Source organism: Accipiter gentilis, chromosome 8 (assembly GCF_929443795.1).
Source record: "Accipiter gentilis chromosome 8, bAccGen1.1, whole genome shotgun sequence".
Classification (NCBI taxonomy): Eukaryota; Metazoa; Chordata; class Aves; order Accipitriformes; family Accipitridae; genus Astur; species Astur gentilis.
In genome coordinates, this window is record NC_064887.1 from 42,637,194 (window position 1) to 42,659,093 (window position 21,900).

General features: G+C 39.7%; 1 protein-coding gene across 5 annotated transcripts in view; it reads left to right on the top strand.

Moving 5' to 3' along the window:
* Window positions 1–21,900, top strand: part of CRTC1 (CREB regulated transcription coactivator 1) — a 53,238-nt gene that overhangs the window by 20,110 nt on the left and 11,228 nt on the right. The window contains exons 2-14 of one of the 5 annotated variants that reach the window (XM_049807596.1): window positions 339–455; window positions 2,062–2,109; window positions 5,076–5,213; window positions 6,004–6,065; window positions 6,966–7,060; window positions 8,421–8,506; window positions 8,896–8,939; window positions 9,199–9,419; window positions 12,205–12,341; window positions 12,923–13,174; window positions 15,407–15,508; window positions 20,779–20,865; window positions 21,715–21,895. In XM_049807596.1, the coding sequence (XP_049663553.1) occupies window positions 339–455; window positions 2,062–2,109; window positions 5,076–5,213; window positions 6,004–6,065; window positions 6,966–7,060; window positions 8,421–8,506; window positions 8,896–8,939; window positions 9,199–9,419; window positions 12,205–12,341; window positions 12,923–13,174; window positions 15,407–15,508; window positions 20,779–20,865; window positions 21,715–21,895 (1,570 nt within the window). The remainder of the gene's footprint in view (window positions 1–338; window positions 456–2,061; window positions 2,110–5,075; window positions 5,214–6,003; window positions 6,066–6,965; window positions 7,061–8,420; window positions 8,507–8,895; window positions 8,940–9,198; window positions 9,420–12,204; window positions 12,342–12,922; window positions 13,175–15,406; window positions 15,509–20,778; window positions 20,866–21,714; window positions 21,896–21,900) is intronic. The other 4 variants (XM_049807598.1, XM_049807599.1, XM_049807597.1 and 1 more) reach the window with 4 other exon arrangements.

The window sequence follows — 21,900 nt, forward strand, 5'->3', positions numbered from 1 at the left end:
GACATGGGTTTTTTACGTCACGGTTTTCAGAATAGCAGGTGACATAAGAACCATGTGGTTTCACGTGGTGGTAATTTGTTGGAAATTGAATACGATCAGTGACTGTGAAGTTGATTTTTTTCTTCCCTCACTTTACACTATCACACAAGACCTAACGTGGCAGTTGGCCAACCGTGCTTTGTGGAGAAGGTTGACATTAACTCGCAGAAGCCGAATTCACGCTGTTTATAGATGGTGTCCATTCTCAGTGATAACGGACGTGGTGTCAAGTTGAGTCGGTTAAAACAGTTGAAAAATAAATGAGTTGTCCTTACATTTTCTTCCTCCTCTTCTTTTAGTTACAGCTGCAGAAAACCCAATATTTGCAACTGGGACAGAGTCGTGGCCAGTACTACGGCGGGTCACTGCCAAATGTGAATCAGATTGGAAACAGTGCCATGGATCTCCCCTTCCAGGTGAGTTTAATAGGGTGTTTCTTTCTTTTTTTTTTTTTTTAATAATGCTGTGCCTGGATGCTATTTTTAACTCACAGGAGACCATGAACTAGCTGCTGGTTCAGAACATAGCACTGTGGCCTCAGCAGATCACCCTGTTTTAAAACTGTTTGCTCTTTTGGAGTGGAGTATAGTTGTGTATGGGATGTGTGGATACTTTTGTATTGTATATATCTAGTGTTAGATATTACTTCTCCTGTCCCTGGTTGTGATGCTTTTGTGTAGAGAATATGCAGAGGTGATGAAGTTTCTTTGTCAGTGAATGTACATGGTGGTGGTGTTTGGGTGTTCTGGGTTTTGTTTGTTTGTTTTCAGTACCAAATTCATAATGAAATCTTCTGCTAAGATACTGTAGACTCAAAGCAAAAGTGGAAGCAAATAAGGCAAGGGGATGTGGAAAGTGCTGGGAGATGGGGGTATGGAAGAAGGTACCCCATGGTGGTATGCATGTTCCACAGGCGTAATGCATGGATTTTAGGAGAGGAGAAGGGGGAATGGAACACAAACCAGGATCAGAATAGTCACTTTTTCTTTGGGCTGGCTGAAAAGTAAATGTAGGGATGTACTGTTTTGGGGTTTTTTTCCCCTGCTGTTGTGACTCCAGAGGTAATGCACTATAAACAGAAGATCAGTGTTTATATGATTATTTTGCTGTTAGTAAGCATGTTTGGTGAGAAGTTACTGTACAGTGGATAGGATTAGGTGATGGATATTTTTGGGACTCCTGATTTCTATGGTTAGTTGATTTAGGGTGCTCAAAATAATTAAAATTTCTGCGCTGGGTTTTCCTTTTTTCAGTAGTAACATTTACATTTTCACCTCACAAGGATGTGGTAAGAATTAAATTTTGCAGTTTGTGGTTTTCCGATGAAGGCTGACTTAATAAATATGGAGAAACTATTGATGATGTCCTCTAACTATGCCTTTTGAAATAGATGTAGACAGCTGAATTTGTGGAGGTTGAAAGCTTGAATCTTGTGCAAGAGGAGAAGCAAATGTCTATTTTAATCTAGTTGCCTTTAGGGAATACAGTGCAGAGGTTTGTAATGTTATGAAGTCCGTAGTATCACTCCACAAGCATCTGGCCTCTTCAAGATTTTTGTCTTTACTTTCTTGTTAAGGAGGTTCATAGTTACTGTGTTTTGTAAGCAATAGTATTTCAGTATTTTTGTGCTTGATGGCCGTTACTGATGGTTATTACATAAGACTCTTCTAGTCCTGAAATTAACAGAGTGCTTGAAAGTGAATATTTTAAAATTTATGAATGACTGAAGGAGGTTACAGAAACAAATTGTTTTTAAACTCCAGGTTTTTATATATTTTTTTCACACACACACCTCCACACCCAAAGTTGATACTTCTACAGGTAACAATATGGTGACAAGCAACAAAATAAAACCATATATTTATATCAATGATGAATGCTTTCCAGGTTTTTCAATTGTAAGCTAAAATATGATGGAATTGCCAAAAGATACTTGTACGATGTGCCAATCAGGTGAAGCCTGTCTGGTTGTCTCTGGTGAGAGCGTTAGTGTCTGAGAATCTTGGTTCTTTGCATTTACAGCACAACGGAGCTCTGGCAGAAGCCTTTGGAGCAGTTCCTGTCTCTTTGGTAAACAAGTATTTAGGTTTGTGCAAATACGTATTTAGGACTGGTGTACTGTTTGCCCAGGTAGATACGTATTTTAGCACATGTTACACTTTTTCTGGTATGCACAGTATTTATTTGATTCACCGTCCCAGCTCCAAAGGAGTTATGGTCTGTCACATAAATACAGGTTTTGCCATGCATCCCAGTTTGGAACATGCATAATAATTCCTGTACAGACTCCCTGGACTTGCTATGGTCTGTCGTGTGATTACTTATGATTTATGGGGGATTAATTTGATGCAGACGGTGGTTTATTTGGCACTGTCTTGGCCTGTGATTTAAGCAATCTCTGAGCATGTGCACTTAGCCTGCATGTTAAACTCCCATCGGGAAGGGCAGAATGATTACCCAAATGCTGCTTGTCACCAGGAGGCACTGAAATGTAAGCTGTCAGTGGGTACTGCTCCTGTCTTTCCCCCTCATCCACCTTGCTCGCTTTTATTTCTTAAGTCAATGTCTTGATAAATCTTAAAGGGACACTGTTGCTTTAGAGCACCGAGCTTTTTCCTTCCTGTCTGTATTTAGCTGCCTTTTTTTTTTTTTTTTTTTTTTAATAATGTTTTGTGGAGTTTTGGTTCTGATCTCAAATCCTTGAATGTTTTTCAGGGAAGTAAAACAGTTCTAGTTCTTCCTTTTCCAAATAAAAATGATGCTCAGATCAGTTCTTTCTTTTTTTTTGTTTCTTAATCACAGTTGTTTATTATAGTTAAGTATCACGTGCCCTGCAGGGATGGGGATTTTAATGAAGGCATGTTGCTTGGTGTTTGGTCCAGAGTGAGTTTCATGGGATGGTTGCTGAGAGAAGCCAGACCTGTTGGAGGTGATACCCATTTTCTCAAGTGTTTGTTGTCTTTTCTGATTTTCGTAAGCAGGTTAGGGATTCACTTTGGATCTTTGTTTCTGGAAAGCCAGAGAACAGCATTGCCCAAAAATTCCTTGCTCTATAAATTGTAGCCCTGTGACAGGACATGGTCCATGTTTACTTGTGCCACTGTTGCACTCAAATTAGATTTTTGTTGTGTTTTTAATATGGAAGTTGTGCCAAAAAAAAGAGAAAAGTTAAGAAATAACTATTCCTGCGTTCAACTTTTTGTCTGTATACTCGTATGCATTGGCTTCCTTTTAAATTCCAGGTAAGGTCTGCATTCTGTATGCTTCAGACTGGCTTCTCCTTTTTTAGTAACATTGTGGTTGAGACCACTGGCATAGGAAATTGCTTTTCCTGTTGACCTTCCAAGCACGCATGTATTTGCAAATTTTGCTGCCTTTTGGGTGGAATTGATGTAACAACAGTACAAGGAGGAGTTTGAGACTTTGTTGTTGTTTTGGAATTACAAATATTCCCAGTTCTGTGTGGTGCCAGTTAGGTAGAACTAGATTGTTGTTTAGTGTTTGCAGCAGAGATTAAACCAACATGTTTCAAATTAAATTACTTAAAATTGAGATGCTATGACTTGAGGTTTCTAATTTTTCATACAAGAAAGTCGTACTTGCTAAGGAACTGAAGCAAAACACCATGATCTTAATGGCTAAGAGTGCAGTAAAGAGTCACTGTGCTCTCTTGCTAGTCCCATGTTGACTTAAGCAATATTCTGCTGCATATAAAGTGTTGGCCCTGAAATGAGAAAATAAACATCACAGCCACTTTGCATCCATTTATATTAACACAGGTTGTGTGTGCATAGAGGGAGAGGAGACTAATATTTGCTGAACAGAAAAGAGTTTAAAATAGTAGAAGGACTCTTTTAAAAGTTATTACAAACAAAACGTTTAAAAATAAATTAAAACTTTTTAGAAATAATAATTTAAACAGCCAAAGCTGGACACTTTAATCTTTTTTCTTTCTTTCTTTCTTTTTTTTTTTTTTTTTTTTAAATGTGGAAGCCAGATGGTTTCATGGCTTGGCAGACAGGACAGTGCATTTGCCACGTGCAGCACCTGAATGGAGGAGGAAATTTTGGATTTCCAAACAGATGGTGTTGAGGGACTCAGCAAAGCTGTTCACATTGGCAAGGAGTGGAAGACTGTGTAGCTTTTTTTTCTCCAGAGACCCATATATTGCTGTTGAAGTATGAGTAGAGGTTGACTGTTCGGTACTTCCTCCTCCCCCTCTGCCCCCCGCAGGTATACACTGGGAAGGACTTTTGAAAATGTAGAAGTTTTCCAGTTTAGCCTGGGAATTCATCTTCCCTGTCCTTTCTGTGCTGTCCTCAGTCTCTGAAATCACTTGCTGACAAGTAAACACTCTCAAGATATCGGTGCTGATAAGATTCAAGGTGGAATCAACCCACCTAGGTTCACTTCGCAACCTGAATGAAATGGAAATTAAAAAATACTGGATGTTGTAACTTTTTCTAGGCAGAGGAGGAAGGAAATTGCTTTTCTTTTTCTTTTAATTCTATCAGTGTCCCCTTAAAATAATTATGCTTAAAGGAGGGGTGGAAGGAAGTTTTGAGAGAACGTGGCGTGTTCTGGTGAATGTTAGGCTCACTGTGCATCTTCTTCCTGCATTTCCTGCCCTTGTAGTTTAAGCTCTGGTTGTCAGCATGTTCCTTCTGGATGCATGCTGCATGCTGCACCGAGGGAATGGAAACAGCAGTTGTCAGTAGGCTCCCTGCCACACTCACTTGTGGTATTTTAGAGATACAAAGGTTGGAGAGCAGTGGTGATTTGTGAGAGGGCAGGTCTAGCATGGTCTGCCTCCACTTGTCTCTAATCTCTATCTGGAATAGATAGCCTTGGTAATTGCTTTCCATGGCTGTAGTGAAAATGTTGTTGGAGGAAAAATTTACATGGTTACACTTGTCCATATCTTTTTTGAGTTTCATTCCTGAGACTAATACAGCTTTGCATACAGTATGAATAGGTTCTGGGCAGACTGCTCGTGCATGTATTTTTCTGCTTATAATTTCATGTGTCTCTCTCAGACTCCTTTTCAGTCATCGGGGTTGGACACAAGCCGAACAACTCGGCATCATGGTCTGGTGGACAGAGTGTATCGTGACAGAAACCGTCTTGGCTCCCCACATCGACGCCCTCTCTCTGTGGATAAACATGGAAGACAAATATCCTTTGGTTCGTGAGCTGGCAGTGAACACTTACCTTTTCAACAATATCACGGTTCTCAGTTTTTACAGTTCCCTTCTTCCTCCCCTCCTCACCTGTCAGCGGAGTTGCTTCCCATCTCAGTTAATGTCATCTGCTTTTTCTGAACTGTGATCTAGTCTATAAATACCTACTATTCTGTAAAGTAAGCATTTACCTTTCTCTGTTTTCTCAGCTCTAAGTGGGGATAATGATACATATGAAGCTGAGAAGGATTGAGATCCTTTGATGCAAAAGGCAAGGCAGTCTTGGTGAAATTGAGTTTCCCCTCAGAACTGAGTAAACCCAAACCAGAATAATTCTTTGCAGTTCATTGTGCTTTTTATTATGAGTTGATTCTTCAGTTTAGCGTCTTCCAAGCACTATTTCTTCTTGCCATTTGTGAAAATTAATTAGCTTATTATTTCTGACTTAAAATGTGCCGCAATCAGACTGGCTTGGTGTGGCTAAAGGGGATGTGTGAGTGGGAGAGTGGAGATATGATGGCTTCTCAGGGAAGAGTTAGATGCTCAGAAAGGGAAAAGGAGGATGGTTGTCCTGTTGCTCAAACATTACAACAATCCAGGTAATGTTTTGTTTTCAGAGTCCTTTTAAAGTCAGTATGTTCCCCATAGGGACTCTGTTTGCCTTTCTCATGTGAGCTTAGTGGTTCTGACAGGGTAATTTGAATTATTCCTTAGGAAAACATTTCAAATAGGCCTCCTGCTTAAATGGGAAAGTGGTGTTCTTCACCTTAACTGATGGAATCACGTGGACAGCTGTCCGTATGGCACTGTGTATCTGTCGCCTCCATCAGACACAAGCTGGAGAAGGTTAGTAGCACAATTGTGTGCACGTGTGTTAGTACTTGGACTGCGTTCCCTGATACTGCATCACTTTTGTGTGCAACAAAGGCCTTTATTGTCCCCACAGCAGTTGGTCATCTGAATTGCCATGCCTTCCTGAATTTAGTAATTTTTTTTCTTCTGTTATGCTAATTCTTTTAGATGACCTGCTTTTAAAATTAAGGTGTGTCAGCTAATGTGTTCTTTTTAAAGGTAAGTCTTGCCAGATGTTGCAAAGCATACCCCAAAATTGTTGGGTTGTAAAAGACTTGGGTATTTCTCACTGTGCAGAAACTGGCTAGTCTGCCCTCCCAAGCATTTGAGTGGAAAGGAGCACCGAGTTGTCTGTTCCTATCCCTCATGCTCCTGACGTTGGAGGTGCCGAGTTGCCTAAGTGGTGGCCTACATTCCCAAGCGAAGGACAGTTCATCATGAGAGATGTGTTGACCGTGGAGGTTGCTGTGTCCACAACATACTTGTGTCCTGAACCAGTCATTTTCCCTCCCTCTGAAACAGGGATGCTTTCTTTTCAAAGACTAGTATAACTAAAGAATGTGTGAGCAGCTTTCAACTTAAAAATTGCATTATTCGATCATGCATAATCTTAACATAGCATGCCAAATTATTTTCTAACGATGGCAACCAATTTATCCTGTATTCCTCTCAATCCCGTTATTGAAACAATTGCTCTTCAAACTTGAGCTCATTTGTTCTGTGAATTGATTGCTTCACAAGGAAATTGTGCCTGGTATATGCAATATATGTAGATTTTGTTTTCTAAATGCAGAGTATTCAGGTTTTACTGAGTTGGTTACATTTATCTGAGATGAAGCATTCTTTTATTTAGAGAAGCTGACAATAGACAATTTTTTTTGGCCTTCCTTTCAGGACAAATTCTGATTCTGCCTTGCACCAGAGTACTATGACTCCAGCTCAACAAGAATCCTTTTCAGGAGGGTCGCAGGACATGCAGCAGAAAAGAGGTAAACAGAGAAAAACAGTGAAAATATTTGTAACATTCAAAGCATTATACTTCAGATTATATGCGCATGTATTGGTGTTCATCCGTTTCCATAAATATATGTATGCATAACACTCTCTAGATTCTGTTACACAGGAACTGGAACAAAGGACCACATTTACTCTTCTGGGTAAAATAAAAGATTTCATAAAGCTAAGATACAACATCTTTCTGAACCCCGTATTCTGTGATTCTAAGACCTTGCCCTATGGGTAAAAGTCTGGGCTTGTGGGACTCTGGTGGTTAGATTGACCTCAGTGGTACTAGAGGTTTTCAGTTTGTAGTAACTTCTGGACAAGTGTAGAGATCACAGGCATTTCATGGTCAGTGATCCAATATCGTAAAGCAGCAAGACTTTATCTAGTTTTTATTTATGGGATTGAGATCACCAGTGAATATACCCTTAGAGGCAATGCTTACAAGCAATACTCTCTGGTAACATTTCTAGTTACAAGCTAGAGCAGCACAGCCCTCCAGCACTAACAATTCTGGTGCCCTCTGCTGGCTCTTGTTCCTGCTGTCAGCTCAAGAAATAGAGTAAAAGCTCTTAAATTTGTGTAAAGAAATTTAATCCTTAAACAACCGCCCGGAGATAGGTGAACGTGCAACACTCAGATGCATGTGCACTGTACTGCAGCAATTCCATATACTTCTAGAGTTGTAAAACATTAAATAGTGATCATCTTAAACTGTATTGTGTAAATATGGATTTATAGTCATCAGCGTGAAAGGCTTCTGTTGATACATCTCTCTGACTGGGCTTTCTTTTGATGTTTCTTTGTCACCTTGCTATTAGCATGATAAAACAGTTGATTGCTTTCAACAAACAAATGTGCTTGGAATATGTAGAAGTAACAGCTTTATAGTGTTTCTCTATCCCAGGGGAGGTGGTCTGGATTTTCCCCCACTGGAATCGTCCTGTTGGCCACCTGTTAGATGTACCAGGTGTACATCACTTTTTGCAAAACGCAAAAGATAGGAAAAACTAGGTCCCAAGCTACACTCTTCCATTTAGATCTAAGCAGACTAAATTGGAGGCCAAAATTTTTTAAAGTATTGGGGGGTTTTGTTTTATTTTTGTTTTGTTTTTTGGTTTTGTTTTTTTTTTTAAGCTGGTAACATCTCCTTGCTAATTAAATACACTTCTGGATTCTTCTGGTGTTTGTTTTTTTAAATTTTGATCTCATAACAGTAGAGGGCCACTTTCATATTCATTGATAATAGGTTACTGAAGAGTTTCAAATGGTTAAACTTCCAATCTGAAAATTTTTTACTGAGAAGCTTAATATTACAATATGATTTATTTTGTTCTCATTTTTTAGTTTTATTACTGACTGTCCCTGGAATGGAGGAAACCACCTCTGAGGCAGACAAAACCCTCTCTAAACAAGGATGGGACACTAAAAAGGTAGGAAGCTCACATTTCAAAGTGTATAGGTTTTATTTTCTAAACATATTTAGGTAAATTAATGCTCTAAATACAGTCAACCAAAACAAACTGCTTGCAGAGCATAGAGATTAAATGCTGTATTTAGCAACAAATCACTAAACATTTAATCAGAAAGGCACTTTATACGTATGTGTGCATGCACGTTTGATTAAATTTGAGTCTTGTTGGACCAATAAAGCAAAAAGGGTGACAAATATCTTCTAAGAGCTTCGCAGAGCTCTTGTGTAGAAGAATAGCTCTTCTGTAGAAACGTATTAAATCAAATAAACCTCACTAATCGAAATATATGCTAAGCATTAATCTCTAGCAGTATCTTTGCCTTTAAAAATGTCTTCCTTCTATTTTAGACTGGGTCATCAAGACCTAAATCATGTGAAGTTCCAGGAATCAAGTAAGTTTTGAGCAATTTTTTTTTTTTTAAAGAGCATTGAGCTCTTTAAGAAAGAATGTCGCATTTTCAATGTCCTCTTGCTTTTGAGTTTTCTGAAAAGCCCTTAGATGGTATAACACGGTAGTAGATACAAGACCAGACAGAACCTCTATGAGTGACCCTTTTTTAAAAAGATTTTATAAAGGTCTGTCCAGGCTGAAATTTAAACTGACATGTGTCTTTTTCTTTTTTTTTTTTTTTCTCTCTCTCCCCTATTTAGCATCTTTCCATCAGCTGACCAGGAAAACACTACAACACTGATTCCTGCTACGCATAACACAGGTGGCTCCCTGCCAGACCTGACAAACATCCATTTCCCTTCCCCTCTCCCAACACCGTTAGATCCTGAGGAATCCACATTCCCAGCCCTGAGTAGCTCCAATAGTACCGGAAATCTTGCTGCCAATCTGACTCACTTGGGCATCAGCACTGCCAATCAGGGTAAGATCATAACTCTGAGGTGTTTTTACAGATTGTCCACAATATGTCACTTGTCTTAAATTATGGAAGTTGCATTGCTGAGTATTACTGTTTTGTCTGAGAGGTAATTGCACTTCACTCTTGATTGACATTTCTTTATAAACAAGTTTTATCAAGCCATTTCTGTATGAAAACGTGAGAAAGCTGTATTCAGTTATATGACTTACAAATTGTCTTTCATTTTTGTCATGTTCTTGGTGCCCAAATCTGTTTTTTTTCTTTTTTCTTTTTTTTTTCTTTTTTTGTTTTGTTTTGGTTTGTTTTTTGTTTGTTTAGTTTATGTATAAGACTGCTGGAGGGACTAGCATTCAAAGCTGCCTCCCTTGTAATTCATTGTACTTAAGCCCAGTAGCACTTGTGTTATGGAAATATCTTAAGTAGGCCTTTTGTTTTCGTTCCTTTAGAATGGGTTTTTTTTTCAGTGTGAGGATTCTTTAGGAGAGAGGACGTTGCCTGCTTCATCAGAAGCAAATGCAATCAAGAATAGTGTGGAGTCTTTACAAGGTGTGCTACCTTTTGTAAGGTTGACTGCTTAAGTTTTGAAAATATCCTGAATATTCAGGCTACATAATATAGCGGGGCTTTGGGAAATAATATCAAGTGCACACCTTAATTTCTCACAGCTCTCACTATGGTGCCTTTGTGTCGAAATTGTTGCCTTCCTAGCAGTCTAGTTTTTGTTGCTGTTTGAGCTGTTCCGCATGGTGAGTCTGAGTTGTGTTTGTTGGGGTTTTTGGACTTTGGCAATAATGATAATTTTATTTTAAAAAAACAAACCACAAACAAACTTTATTTTCCATGCTGGCAGTTTATAATATACTGATCGCTTGATAATTTCAAGATTAAATTTAACTTTATAGGCAAATAGCCTAAACTGCTGATTGTTATATTTTAAATCATTTCAGTGGGTCATACTCGAATAGTTGTGAAGAGGATTGCATTTTTTTTAATTGTCAGGGACAGTTGCAGTCAGTTGATTGTTAGAATAGAAATGAGGCATCATATCCAAAAATACAAGTATATTTCCTGTGTTAGGCAGGATTCCCTTACCCACTTAAAAATCCTCTCATTTATTGGGAAAAGGAGATAATTCTAATCAGGTTAATGTAGTGTTATGACTGAGCAGTTATATTTAACAATGAAGCAAGAAGGCGGTTTAACTATTTGAGTACAGGGTCGGCCAGCAGCTTTCAGTATACTTTAACAAGTTTTCTGGTCTCAAAAGAGACTATATGAAGTTTGGGAGATGGGCTGTCACTCAAGTAGAACTTAGTGAGTCTGTGCAAAGAGAGCTATTGTGTGTATAAAAAGAAACAAACTGCTTGCATGGAGTTAGGTCAGACTGGGCCGCTAAATTTTTGGCCGTACCCATAATTAGCAAAGTAAGCGGTTTAAAACCAAACCGGTAAGTATGTAATTGCTTTGACAACATGTGCTGATCTATCAAAGACATAACAAATTTAAAAGATATGCTCATTGATGATTTTCCTGCTTCTCTTTGGAGACTATCCCATAGTTTAATCATCAGCATAGTCAGTGTTTGATACTTTTAAAACTGATTTTTCCAAACCTTTCTTGCCTCTCTTTTATCTCCTAGCTCTTTAGCAGAAAACGTAAAAGCTTTTGAACCTTTTGCAGGAGCTCTGTGCATTGCACAGGCATGCCCTCAGCAGCCCCAAGAAAAGGTGGGGAAACAAACACCTGTCAGGTTACAAAGAACTGCCAGCAATTTAAGACTACACATTTGTGCATTTGAGTTTGTCAGTTCGCTGACATGTTCCGTGAGATGGTGTTGATTTTGCAAACATTGCAGGGGAAGCCAGGCAGTCTTCAGAATCTGCGCAGTTTGAGCCAGTTTGCCTGCTGGCTCCTTGGCAGCCCGGACTTCCTGGCTCCCTGGCAGCCTGCCTGGAAGCCTTGAACATTTGCCAAGTGCCTAGGAGCTCACAGGCTCTTGTGAATTCTTCCTTTCTGGCAGCTCTGGAAGAACAGCTCACTAGCTAGATTGTCCTGAAATCACTTTCCAGGGTGTCTCGGTTCCTCTAGGGTGAGGCAGAAAATAGGAGAGGTTTTAAAACTTGCAGATTTTTGTCTTGAACTTGAACAAAATTACAATACTTGAATTGTTTATCCCTACCCCCTGGTAGGTCATGGGTCTTTAGAGTGTGAAGGATATTTCCTGCCTTCCTGTGCACTGGTATGCTATTAAAAATGGAGTACTTCCTGTGTAACCAGTTTTTCTTCTGCATTTTCCATTAAATAGGTGTTTGCTTTTATAATATCTCAGGTGCCCTCTGATTAGTCTTTTTACATGATCTGTTATCTTCTTCCTGAAGTTTGAGCCCTTACAAATAGAGCAGAATGTGCTTTTCCTGGGTTCAGTGCATGCAGCCTGGGAGGTGTGCAAGAACAATACCTTGTGGCTTCTGTAAACCGCTGAAGCTGCTCTGCCTATTTCAGTTTCAAGTCAGTGTCTATGTATGAACCTGAACAACTGTGACTGGTTTTGGTCCAGGATAAACCACAGGGATCTTCCTCTCATCCTGATGCTCTTCAGCCTGACAAAATTAATTGCAAATTAGTTAACGGGTTTCAGCCTGATTGGCCAAGGCGCATTCAGCACTTTGCATTAAGTGATTGTCCCTTTATGCCATTCATTCTTCATCGTTCAGGTAATTACCTCCATACAAGTATCAATAAACCATTGCTCTGTTCCTGTTTAAGCTGGTTTGTTCCTTCCTGGCAGGAATGACAACGACGCCAGCCCCTTCCCAGCAGCACCGTCAGCCAGCCGTCAGTCCTCTCTCATTGAGTGCAGACTCAAGACGACCACAGTCACAGCAAATGTCTCCTACGCTTTCCCCTTTGTCACCAATTACTCAGGTAGGGACTTACTTGGAGAACTAAAATTTTGCAATCACAGATTGTTTTACTCTACCTACCTAGGGAGAAGCTGGCTGTAACTTCATCACTCTTGTTCTGTAGTTTTCTTCTTTAAATGTGTTCATTAATTCAAGCCTTAAAAAGGGAGAGGTTTGTAGAGGGGACAGATTTTATTTTCACCTTTCTAAAACCGTGGTAAAAAGCATCTATTAAGACACTTCTCTGTAATGGTACTGTCCCAAAGTTAGTTGCGAGGTTTGAAAGACATTTCTCTAATTCATGAGGGAAGCTCAATGAGCTTTTTAAATTGATTTCATAATTGTGACTCTGTGACTGACTAGGTTATCAATTTCTGACCTGGACATTCAACTGGGCTTTTAGAGTATTTGTTTATTGCACACTGGAGGTCATATTAAGTCTTTTGAAACATGTTCTTGACTGTTTCTGAACCTTTGGGTAACATTTTTTAAATGCAAGATAGGATTGACTTAATACAGTTCTCTCGGTGTGAAACTTGATGCGCTTGAAAATGAAGGGAAATTACCTGCCAGCATGGATTACTTTTGATTCTTCTTTTTAAGGCCGTGGCTATGGATGCATTGTCTCTGGAGCAGCAGCTTCCCCCATATCCATTTTTTAGCCAGCCAACTTCCCAGCAACAGCAGCAGACCCAGGTGGCAAGTACCCTGCCTCAGAATACTCCTTTAATGCAGACCTCTGGTTTACAGCGAGGAACACAGCTCCCCCCACTCTCCGTCACGGTACCTTCTTCCATCCCACAGTCACCTCCGGGTAGCCAGAGCCAACCATCAATGGGAATAGACATCAACTCGGTAAGCTCGGGCACAGCTGAAAATGATAGAGCTTTCATTTGAAAAACCTGGTAGCGTATAGTGTAGTGTCAGAGATCAAGCTGGAAAACCCTTGTAATAAGTCTACTTTTAAGCAGAGTCTGAAGCAGACTTAAATGTGGATTCAACCAAAACCATCCTAAATGTTTTATAGAGGAAAATTTGGTTTTAATGTGCACTTAGGGTGGACATATTTTCATAAAATTGTGTCCCTTACGACTCCATGTTTGATTAGACCAACTTAAATATATCAGCATTTATTTCACACCTTGCGGCTGCTGTTGCATTGATACATTTTCAGGCTGTTAAATGTAATGCACCCCTCACACATTGTATGTCATACAGTGTTGCTATAGACTGGAGGAGTTAACAAAACTTTGATAAAGAAACCTGCTAACAAGCATTTTCCAAAAGTTGGAGAGAACAGGTATTTTCTATACTTCTTATATTTAGAATGCTTTAATTTTAAGGAATTTTAGAGCATACATTATTATCTTCAAAAATTGGATTTGTGGCTGCCTTCAGATGCCTGGAAGAAATGGAGTGTATACATACATATAGCAATGATTTATGGACAGATTTCTTTTTTTGCTTGTTTTAACATGGTCTGTTATAAAATGTTGTGTGTGTCTCTGCCTATGAAAATCCAAAATGCAGAGCAAGATCAGGGTTACAGGCTAGCTAGGGAAGAATTTCACTGCTCGTTCTCTGCTCATTCTGCCCTGCTGTGTAGGATCTTGGTTGTCTGACCTGTTGTGTCCTCCTGGCAGTGTTGTAGTGACAGTAATTGGTTTGAGAATGAGAAGAAATCATTCTCTGTTGATCTAGCACTTGATTGTGGACTTCATTTGTGGATGAAATTTTTAACAGTTGTGCTGATAAGTGCTTCTTGAAAGAAGCTGCTTCCCTTTCAGGATTGGAAGGGGAAGAGGGAAGGACAAATCCAGCAGTGGAAAGGATATCGACCCACTCAACATGTGTCTGAATGTTTTGATTCTAATACGTAGCTACCAGTACAGATGATTCTGATTTTCATTCTTTGCTTTCTGTGTTGCTTTCCTCATCCTAAACTTCTTTATGACCTTAACTTTTAGGGTGCTGAGCTTATCTTTTAAAGCAACTGAAATCATACATAAACTTAAATTTAAAGCTAGTTTATCAAAAAGCTGTTTGAGCTATGTTACAGTCTCACTGACAACTTTTATGCAGTTTTTGTAAAGCAGTATTGAAATTCATTTTGCTCTAGTTTGGGTGTCTGCTTAAGTGCATAAGTAGCAATGCATAGCAGAAAGGGTTAAGACATATTTTCTTGAGATTTACAGAATTCAGTGTCAGAAAGCATTGGTAGTACAGTGTTCTCCCACACTGCAAAGCTATCTGATTAAATTACTCCTTTTCATAGAACTACTGGCTTGCAGGTTTTCCTCAATCATCTGCTAATTTCTAAAGGAAGTGTAATGAGAAGAGCTGTACTTACTATTTATGTTAATTAGAGCAACATTCTATTTAAATGTCATTAAGATTATTAAGTTGTTCAAATCTAAGGTTCTTTATGACTAAAAAAAGGTAAATCTTTGAAAATGAGTTCTCAAGATGACTGAGAACAATGTAAATATAACTAATAGAAACCTCCAAAATCTAGTGTGAATTCTCAGACAATGTCTGTTCCGTGTCCTGGGTTAAAATGCAGCTTTGAGAAGGGTTTCATTCTGCATGGTTGTACACTTCAATCTCGATAACACACCCAGGCTATTTAAGACTAGGCAGAGTAATACGAGAAGGGTTTCCAGAGTAGTGTAAACACAGGTTAAGAATGTATGGGTATGGCAGTTGAATTGAAGAATAAATTACGTTATTTTTGAGTTATTCCCAGCTTTCAAGAGTTCTTTTCCCTACATCGTTGGCTGACCGGATTTTTATTTTTTTTTTAATTGAGCGTAACTGAGAACAGGGAAAAAATATTTCAACAGTTTTGCTTGTACGACAGCCCTGCCCTGCTCTCAGCTGTTCAGTCAGAGAAGACCATGCCACGCTGATATCTTAATCTTCTCCTTTTTGCGGCATTGTTCACAGTAATTGTGTCTTCATACATAGCCAAGAATTGCTGAAGAGGATGGTTTCTCCCAGCTTCCTCGAGCTGTATATACACCAGAAGTTTATAATTTTCCAACCTTCCATCAATCCCATGGTCTTTAATTCTGTGTTGTTCTGTAGGCTTCACTCCAGCAGTACCGCAGTAATGCTGGATCCCCAGCCAACCAGTCTCCCACCTCTCCTGTCTCCAATCAAGGCTTCTCTCCTGGCAGCTCCCCTCAAGTAAGGGACTCTGTGCTTCCACAGGCCTTGCTTCTTGTGTTTGTTTTTAGTTGAGTCTCTCCATTACTGACCCATAGTTGTCTCACTGTAATTGTATGTGCCTCATGCATTACTGATGTCTCATCTTGTTTGCAGTTTCATTCAGTTCCAGAGTTTTTCAATAGCTGGTGAATTGCCTTTTTATTGATCAAAGCTACTATTTGAACACTATTAAAACTCAGTTATTTCTTTGGGGTGTACCATGGACAGAACCTCCAGGTAGACCCCTTTCACTGAGCAATATTGTGTAGGAGCTGACAGATAAGGTTGGGAGGGCAGGGGAGAGAGAGAGAGGGAAACTTAAGTGCCTTCTGCAGCAGGATAACTCCTGTGGCACTAAATATCCCTTGTGTGGCTGAATGCATTTACATCAGGACCTTTTTTTTATGTGGGAACATACACTTTGAAAGAAAACACTGGAGGAAATGCTGTTGAAATTAGCAACTGTATCTTGTGGCTTGCAAGTAATGGGTTACTAAACAGGCTTTCTTGCATGTTAGCTGGTTTTTCTTCCTGTGTATGTATATGCTCATACATTCACATGTCCTATATGCAAGTCATAGATTGGGGTGTGTGTAAACCTGACAAGGGGACTTTTTATCTGCCAGCAGCAAGACAGTTAAAAGCAAAGCAGTCTTTGGGGGTGCCCCTAATGTAAGGGAGTGAGCGCATTTTCCATACAGAAATAAGATGATGCTGCTAAAATAGCTCCGTATGGCTGCCCTTTTTCTAAATCCCATCTGTAGAAATGAGGTGCAGGAAATTCTTACAGAGCATCACAATAGAGTCTGAAAATACATTTTCTGTTTCATCATTTAACGTTTAAGGCTGTAAGGAGGATCGTATCTAAATAAGTGCTGCCCCTTCATGGTTCCAAAGCAGAAGCTTCGTCTCTCCTTGCCATTAGCCAGAGACAGGTCACTGGTAAGCTCAGTAATAGATCCGAGTGTCAGGACTGTCTGGATTTTCTTAACCCTTGCTTAATTGCTTCTTAACTTCTCTCTCTTCTGCCTGCTTCTGCCAGTTCTGCTGTGTTCTGTGTGTGGCTCAAAGAAAACAAGCAAACTTACTCCTCTAGGCTGTCACGTAGAGCAAAGCTGTTGCCAGTCTTGCTGCAAATTCTCAGGTCCAGTTCTCACTTGGGTGGTGCCTCCAATTTTGATTTTTTTTGTGTTGATTTTCTTTCCCCCTTGACTTCTCAATAACTCTTTCTTGGTTTTGTCCACAGACTCATTGCCACTGGTCAGTCCAAAGTACTGGAGTGCAGCAAGCACTCTCCAGTGGAGCACATGCTTGACTATAATTTTTCCAGCTGGGCCTGTTTTATCCTGTAAACTCTTGCTTAGGTTTTGCTATTCTCAAGTGGGACACCATGACTCTGTGTGAAAGGAAGAGGGTTTATTAATACTGCTTGCTTTAGTATTGGCCTCTTAAAAATACCCACACAATTCTTTATTTTTGCTAAATTAAAAATGGGACAGCTTTCCTGCCTCCATCAATGAACCAGAAGCTGGTAGTGGCGAGCGAGCTATCTGTGGTGGTGGACCTCTTAAGGCTGCAAATAGTAAGCATGGAGAGAAGCAATGGGGGAAGAAAAAACAGTTTGGAAGAAAACTTTGGGTTGGTTGTGATTATGAGGGCAGCTCCCAAATAGCAGGATCTGTTAGACTGTAGGTTAATCTGCCAAGAATAAAGGCAGATTGGTTCCAACAGCAGAATATGCCCATTGTGGAGCAGTCTGGCACTGGCTGACAAGAGTGGAATAAAGTGGGTGTGACCGGGTAGGCGTCTTCCACTTGCTCCCGTTTCTCTGATTAATTTTAGGTTAAATCGTTCTGCAGCGTATCAGTATGATGAGTGACGTGCTCTAAACATAGAAATCTGTGGTTTGATTTTTATCACATACGGTTCATTCACCAGAAGTTATTTTTCATCTTTCCACATCTCCAAATCTATTTGCTCTTGTGTTTTGGATGTGTGTTTGTTATATGAAGGTCTTCCTGTTGAAACACAAATTGAAAAGCTCTGCTTGTAGTTCTCAGCTTTGTGTTTGCATGGCTTTTCATTGACAATGGCTTGTTTATTACTACTTTGCTTTTCTCCTCTAACACCTGGCATACTGTTCCAATTAGATAGAAATCTGCTTTTTAAAGTAGAATGGCTGTATACTGGATGATATGGTATGTATTTTTAGATTAATAATTTAAGCCAGGGGTTTTGTGGTTTGGGCTTTTTTCTTTTCTTGCAGTCACCACATCATTAACCCAAGAAGATGTACTGTTGACAAAACAGACCTCATCTAGTGTTTCTGGAGGAGATGGTGTTAGCAAGATGTTTTTCACAGAGTTGTCGATAAATTATTCTAGGACTCTGAAGTGTTGAAGTAATGACATTTCCAGTTGATTTCCTTTGGGAGTTTCAGTGCTTACAGATGTAGTAACGGGTATACTTCAGAGCTGAGGAATAAATATGGGCTTATATGTTTTGTTAGGAGTTACTAATGTAGACTTGCACAAATAGATTTTGGTCTCCTGTTTATTATTTTTCATGTTGCCCAGACTTTTTAGGATGGGAACAATGTGTAGTGGAATGCAAAGATTTTAGGTTTTGCCCTACTTCTGAAAAGTTCCTGTAAAAATGACGTCAGAAGTTAAAGGGAAAAAATACCTTGATTCTCTTTGGACCTCTTGAATTGCAATTGTATTTCTAGGGCCAGTCCAAACTGGCTTTGATTCATGTCGAGTATGTGACATCTGGAAGTGCAAATTTTTCATTAGAAACTTTTATAAAACATCACACAGTTTTGAAGCCATGCCTGCCACTTAAGATGGGAATGATTTTCCTGTGATAGAGTTAAGCTTGGCTGGTCCTGATCTGCTTGCTTGAGTTAGCTCTATGCTCTGACTCTCTCCCCGCCCCCCCCCCCCCCCCCCCCCTCAAAATAAGGCATGTAGCAGATTGAGTAATGTGGAGTTTGAGTAGTTGATCAAAGTGTGACTGGGCAGTAAGTAGGATGTCAGTGGTTTAAAGAAAAGTCTGTGGTTTTTTATTTAAGTAGTGCTTTGCTTTTTCTCTTATCAGGTATAGTGTGGCTTTTGCTTTTGATGTTCGATAACTTCCTTGTAGCCCTGTCTCATGCAAGGGATACAGCAGCCACCGTAGTTTTGAGGACCAGATGATAAATTGGAAGACTGGTTCCAATTACAACCATTTTTGCCTGCTTCTAAGGAGGGCATTGAGTAGGGTGTTACACTGCAAAGACGTCATTACTGTTCTGTGGTCATTGCTGTAACAGATCATAAATGCCCAGGAAAGTGAATCGAAATCTTATTTTTGTCCATAAAACCCTATTCTTGGCTCAGGCTCTATTTAATCAGTCTGGAAGATGGGCTGGCTTCATTTAGTTAAACCATTTCTTACTGAGAAGTTACTGTTAAGATCTTCTCTGACAAAGATTTGGAGGCAGTTGTCTACTACCTTTTCTGACTCTGCCCGTACCATACTTTAAAATGCAGCACCGTGGAGGTCCGTAAGGCTTGTGTTTCCAGTGTTCTGACGTTATCCAGCAGCGCTGTTCTGCAGCAAATTTCTCTCTTCTCCAAGTGCATTCAAATTGTACCCGCACCTTCGCATGCAGCCGGTGGAAAGTGCTTTGTGGTGATGCTTGGAGCAGTTCTTGGATCATACAGGATCTGCTCAGCAAGGAATTTTATAGCACGCACAGCATGTGCTGAACTTTCAGCCACCTTCCCCCACGGAGTCTCGTTCTCAGGCTGTGAATTCCTCCCTTGATGCTACATTTATCCAAAAGCATCCATATAATGTCATAGCTGAGGATTCTGGCTGAAGGTGGGAAGGTTTTTGTTTGCTTTAAAAAGAATATATTGTTGCTTCTTTCCTGATAGTCCCCTCTCATGGAGGTTGTGGGCAATTTAGGTTTTGGGGTTTTTTTAAAATACAAAACTTCCGTTCTTTTCCTTGCATGCAACCTGCAAATAAGCTGCGCTGAGATATGCTACTGATGTAGGAGGGAGAATGTTTAAAATGTGATGTTTGCCGAAATTTTTGTGTTCACTGTAGTGGACATCCAGTAGTTTTCTGAGAATCTTTGGCTGTGTTCAGTGCTTTTAACTGTGGTGGCTGGTGTAACTCTGTTCTGATATTTCCTAGGCTTTTGCTTAATTTCATGTGCTGCTTAGGTTTTTAAGGAGAAAATTTGTAGCCTTCCTCTTTTAGTGTATAGATAAACCAGCTGGAAAATGCTATGCAAGGTATTGAATTTTTTTATTTCCCCAAGAGTGATACAAACTCTCCATGCAAATTGTCTTTTATAGACACTGTCTTTTATAGGTGCTCTCTTTGTCAACAGATGTGGGGGGTTTTCAGCTGGAGTATCAGAATTTGTGACAGTTTTAAATAAGAAGTGATCTCGCTGTGATTTCTTTTATATCTGGCAATTCTTTGGGACAGTATTGAATAGTATGAAAACATTGACCTCAGATTCTTGATCACCTTTAGAATAATTGATAAATGATGGAGAATAACTGATAAATGGTTGTCATGCTAGAGGGCACAGTAAAATTAGCAAGGCTGAAGAGTTCCTCCTGAGATTCTTGCCTTCGAACTGCTGATAACATGCTTTACCAGGCTTTCTCGTTAACTTTTCTGATCTGCAGCTAAAGTGACATGACTTGAAAATGTCAGTTTTGTTTTGGCATGTTGTTGTCTCGGTGAAGCTGGCTGTTCCGTGAACACGAGGTTGCAGAGGCTGTTAGCTAGTCACTACCTGCAAGCTGGTGATCAGCTTTGCATTGCATTTTGTTTTAATGTGCAGTTTACTTCTGTATGGGGTTTGTCTTTCACCCAAAAAAAAAGTTCACAAAAAGGATGAAGTTATAGAGTGATTTTTTTTTTTTTTCTTGTGTTACCTAGCGCACTTGTCTGTTTTCATAAATCAGAAGTTTTATATGTTGTATGTCCTCTGTGAGGAAGTTTGTTTGGTTTACTTGACTGTATTTTGTGCTTACCAGAAGGCAGCGTAACATGGAAGCATTTGTGTGTTGGAGGGAAATACTGAATGTTTTATGAATTTGCTGATGGTTAGTGGTGGTTAATAATAAAGGGCTAACTAACTTCGAGACGAATCGGTTGGAAGGCTCGAGTCACTCGCACACCGTGGGTACGTCTGTCTGTGAGATTTTTGCACCATAAAGACTCTGTTTTGTTTTCAGCATTCTTCCATTCTGGGGAGTGTATTTGGTGACTCCTATTATGATCAGCAGATGACAGCTAGGCAGGCTAATGCCCTATCCCATCAGGTGAGCAAATTCATCTCAGATTTTCAGCTATATTTCGGCCACTTTCAGCTTAAAATAAATATAGATCAACTTCTGATTATTTTATGTGAGATCACATTTTGTCCATATAGTTTTATTTCTGTTATTTTTAGTTTGCAGTACTTGGGGATTTCTTTTATTCTTTTTTTTTTTGTTGTTTGTTTTTTTGTCCCGTCCCCCCCCCCCCCCCCCTTCCCCTTCGTCCCTCTTAGCCATTGTAGCAGATGTTTTTAAAGGTGTTCTGCCAAGTTTATTGGATTAAAAATAATGAAAATAGATTTTAAAACCCCCACTTCTGGCCACAGTTGCATTTGAGAAGGATTCACTTGTAGGTGGTAACAATATTTACTCCTGAATTTGGCAAACAACCCGTGCATGGTACCAAAACCTAGCAAGCAGGCCCGTGCCTTCGTTAGTTTGGCCAACCAGCGCATTGATTTATTCAACTGTGAAATATACTCTGGTAGCAGGAAAAAAAGAGATGGCTTCTGAGAGGCAATGCTTGATGGGCAGATACCTGAGTCAGTAGCATGAATTATGAGGGCTTTTTACTTTGTTTTAAAGCTACCTTTTCTTTTGTTCTTACAATATCAAAGGCAACAATTTTATTTTTGCATCCACCCTCTCTTCATTCCCCTGCACTCTGAATTTGGCAGTAAACTATTCTGGAAAGTTAACTGAAAATAGACCATATTTTGATCAACGAAACCTAAAGATGAATTTGTTTGCCTGTCTCTTTCAATGTTACTTCCCATACTTGAGCTTTGTAAGTTGTTTTGCTGTATTTCCTGATGGTTAGAAGTAATAATTCCTTTGTGCCTTGGTCTTCAGCTTGAACAGTTTAATATGATAGAAAACGCCATTAGTTCCAACAGCCTGTACAGCCCTTGTTCCACCCTTAACTACTCCCAGGCAGCCATGATGGGACTTACTGGCAGTCATGGCAGCTTGCAGGACTCGCAGCAGCTGAATTACTCCAGCCATGGAAATATCCCCAACATCATTCTTACAGGTAAG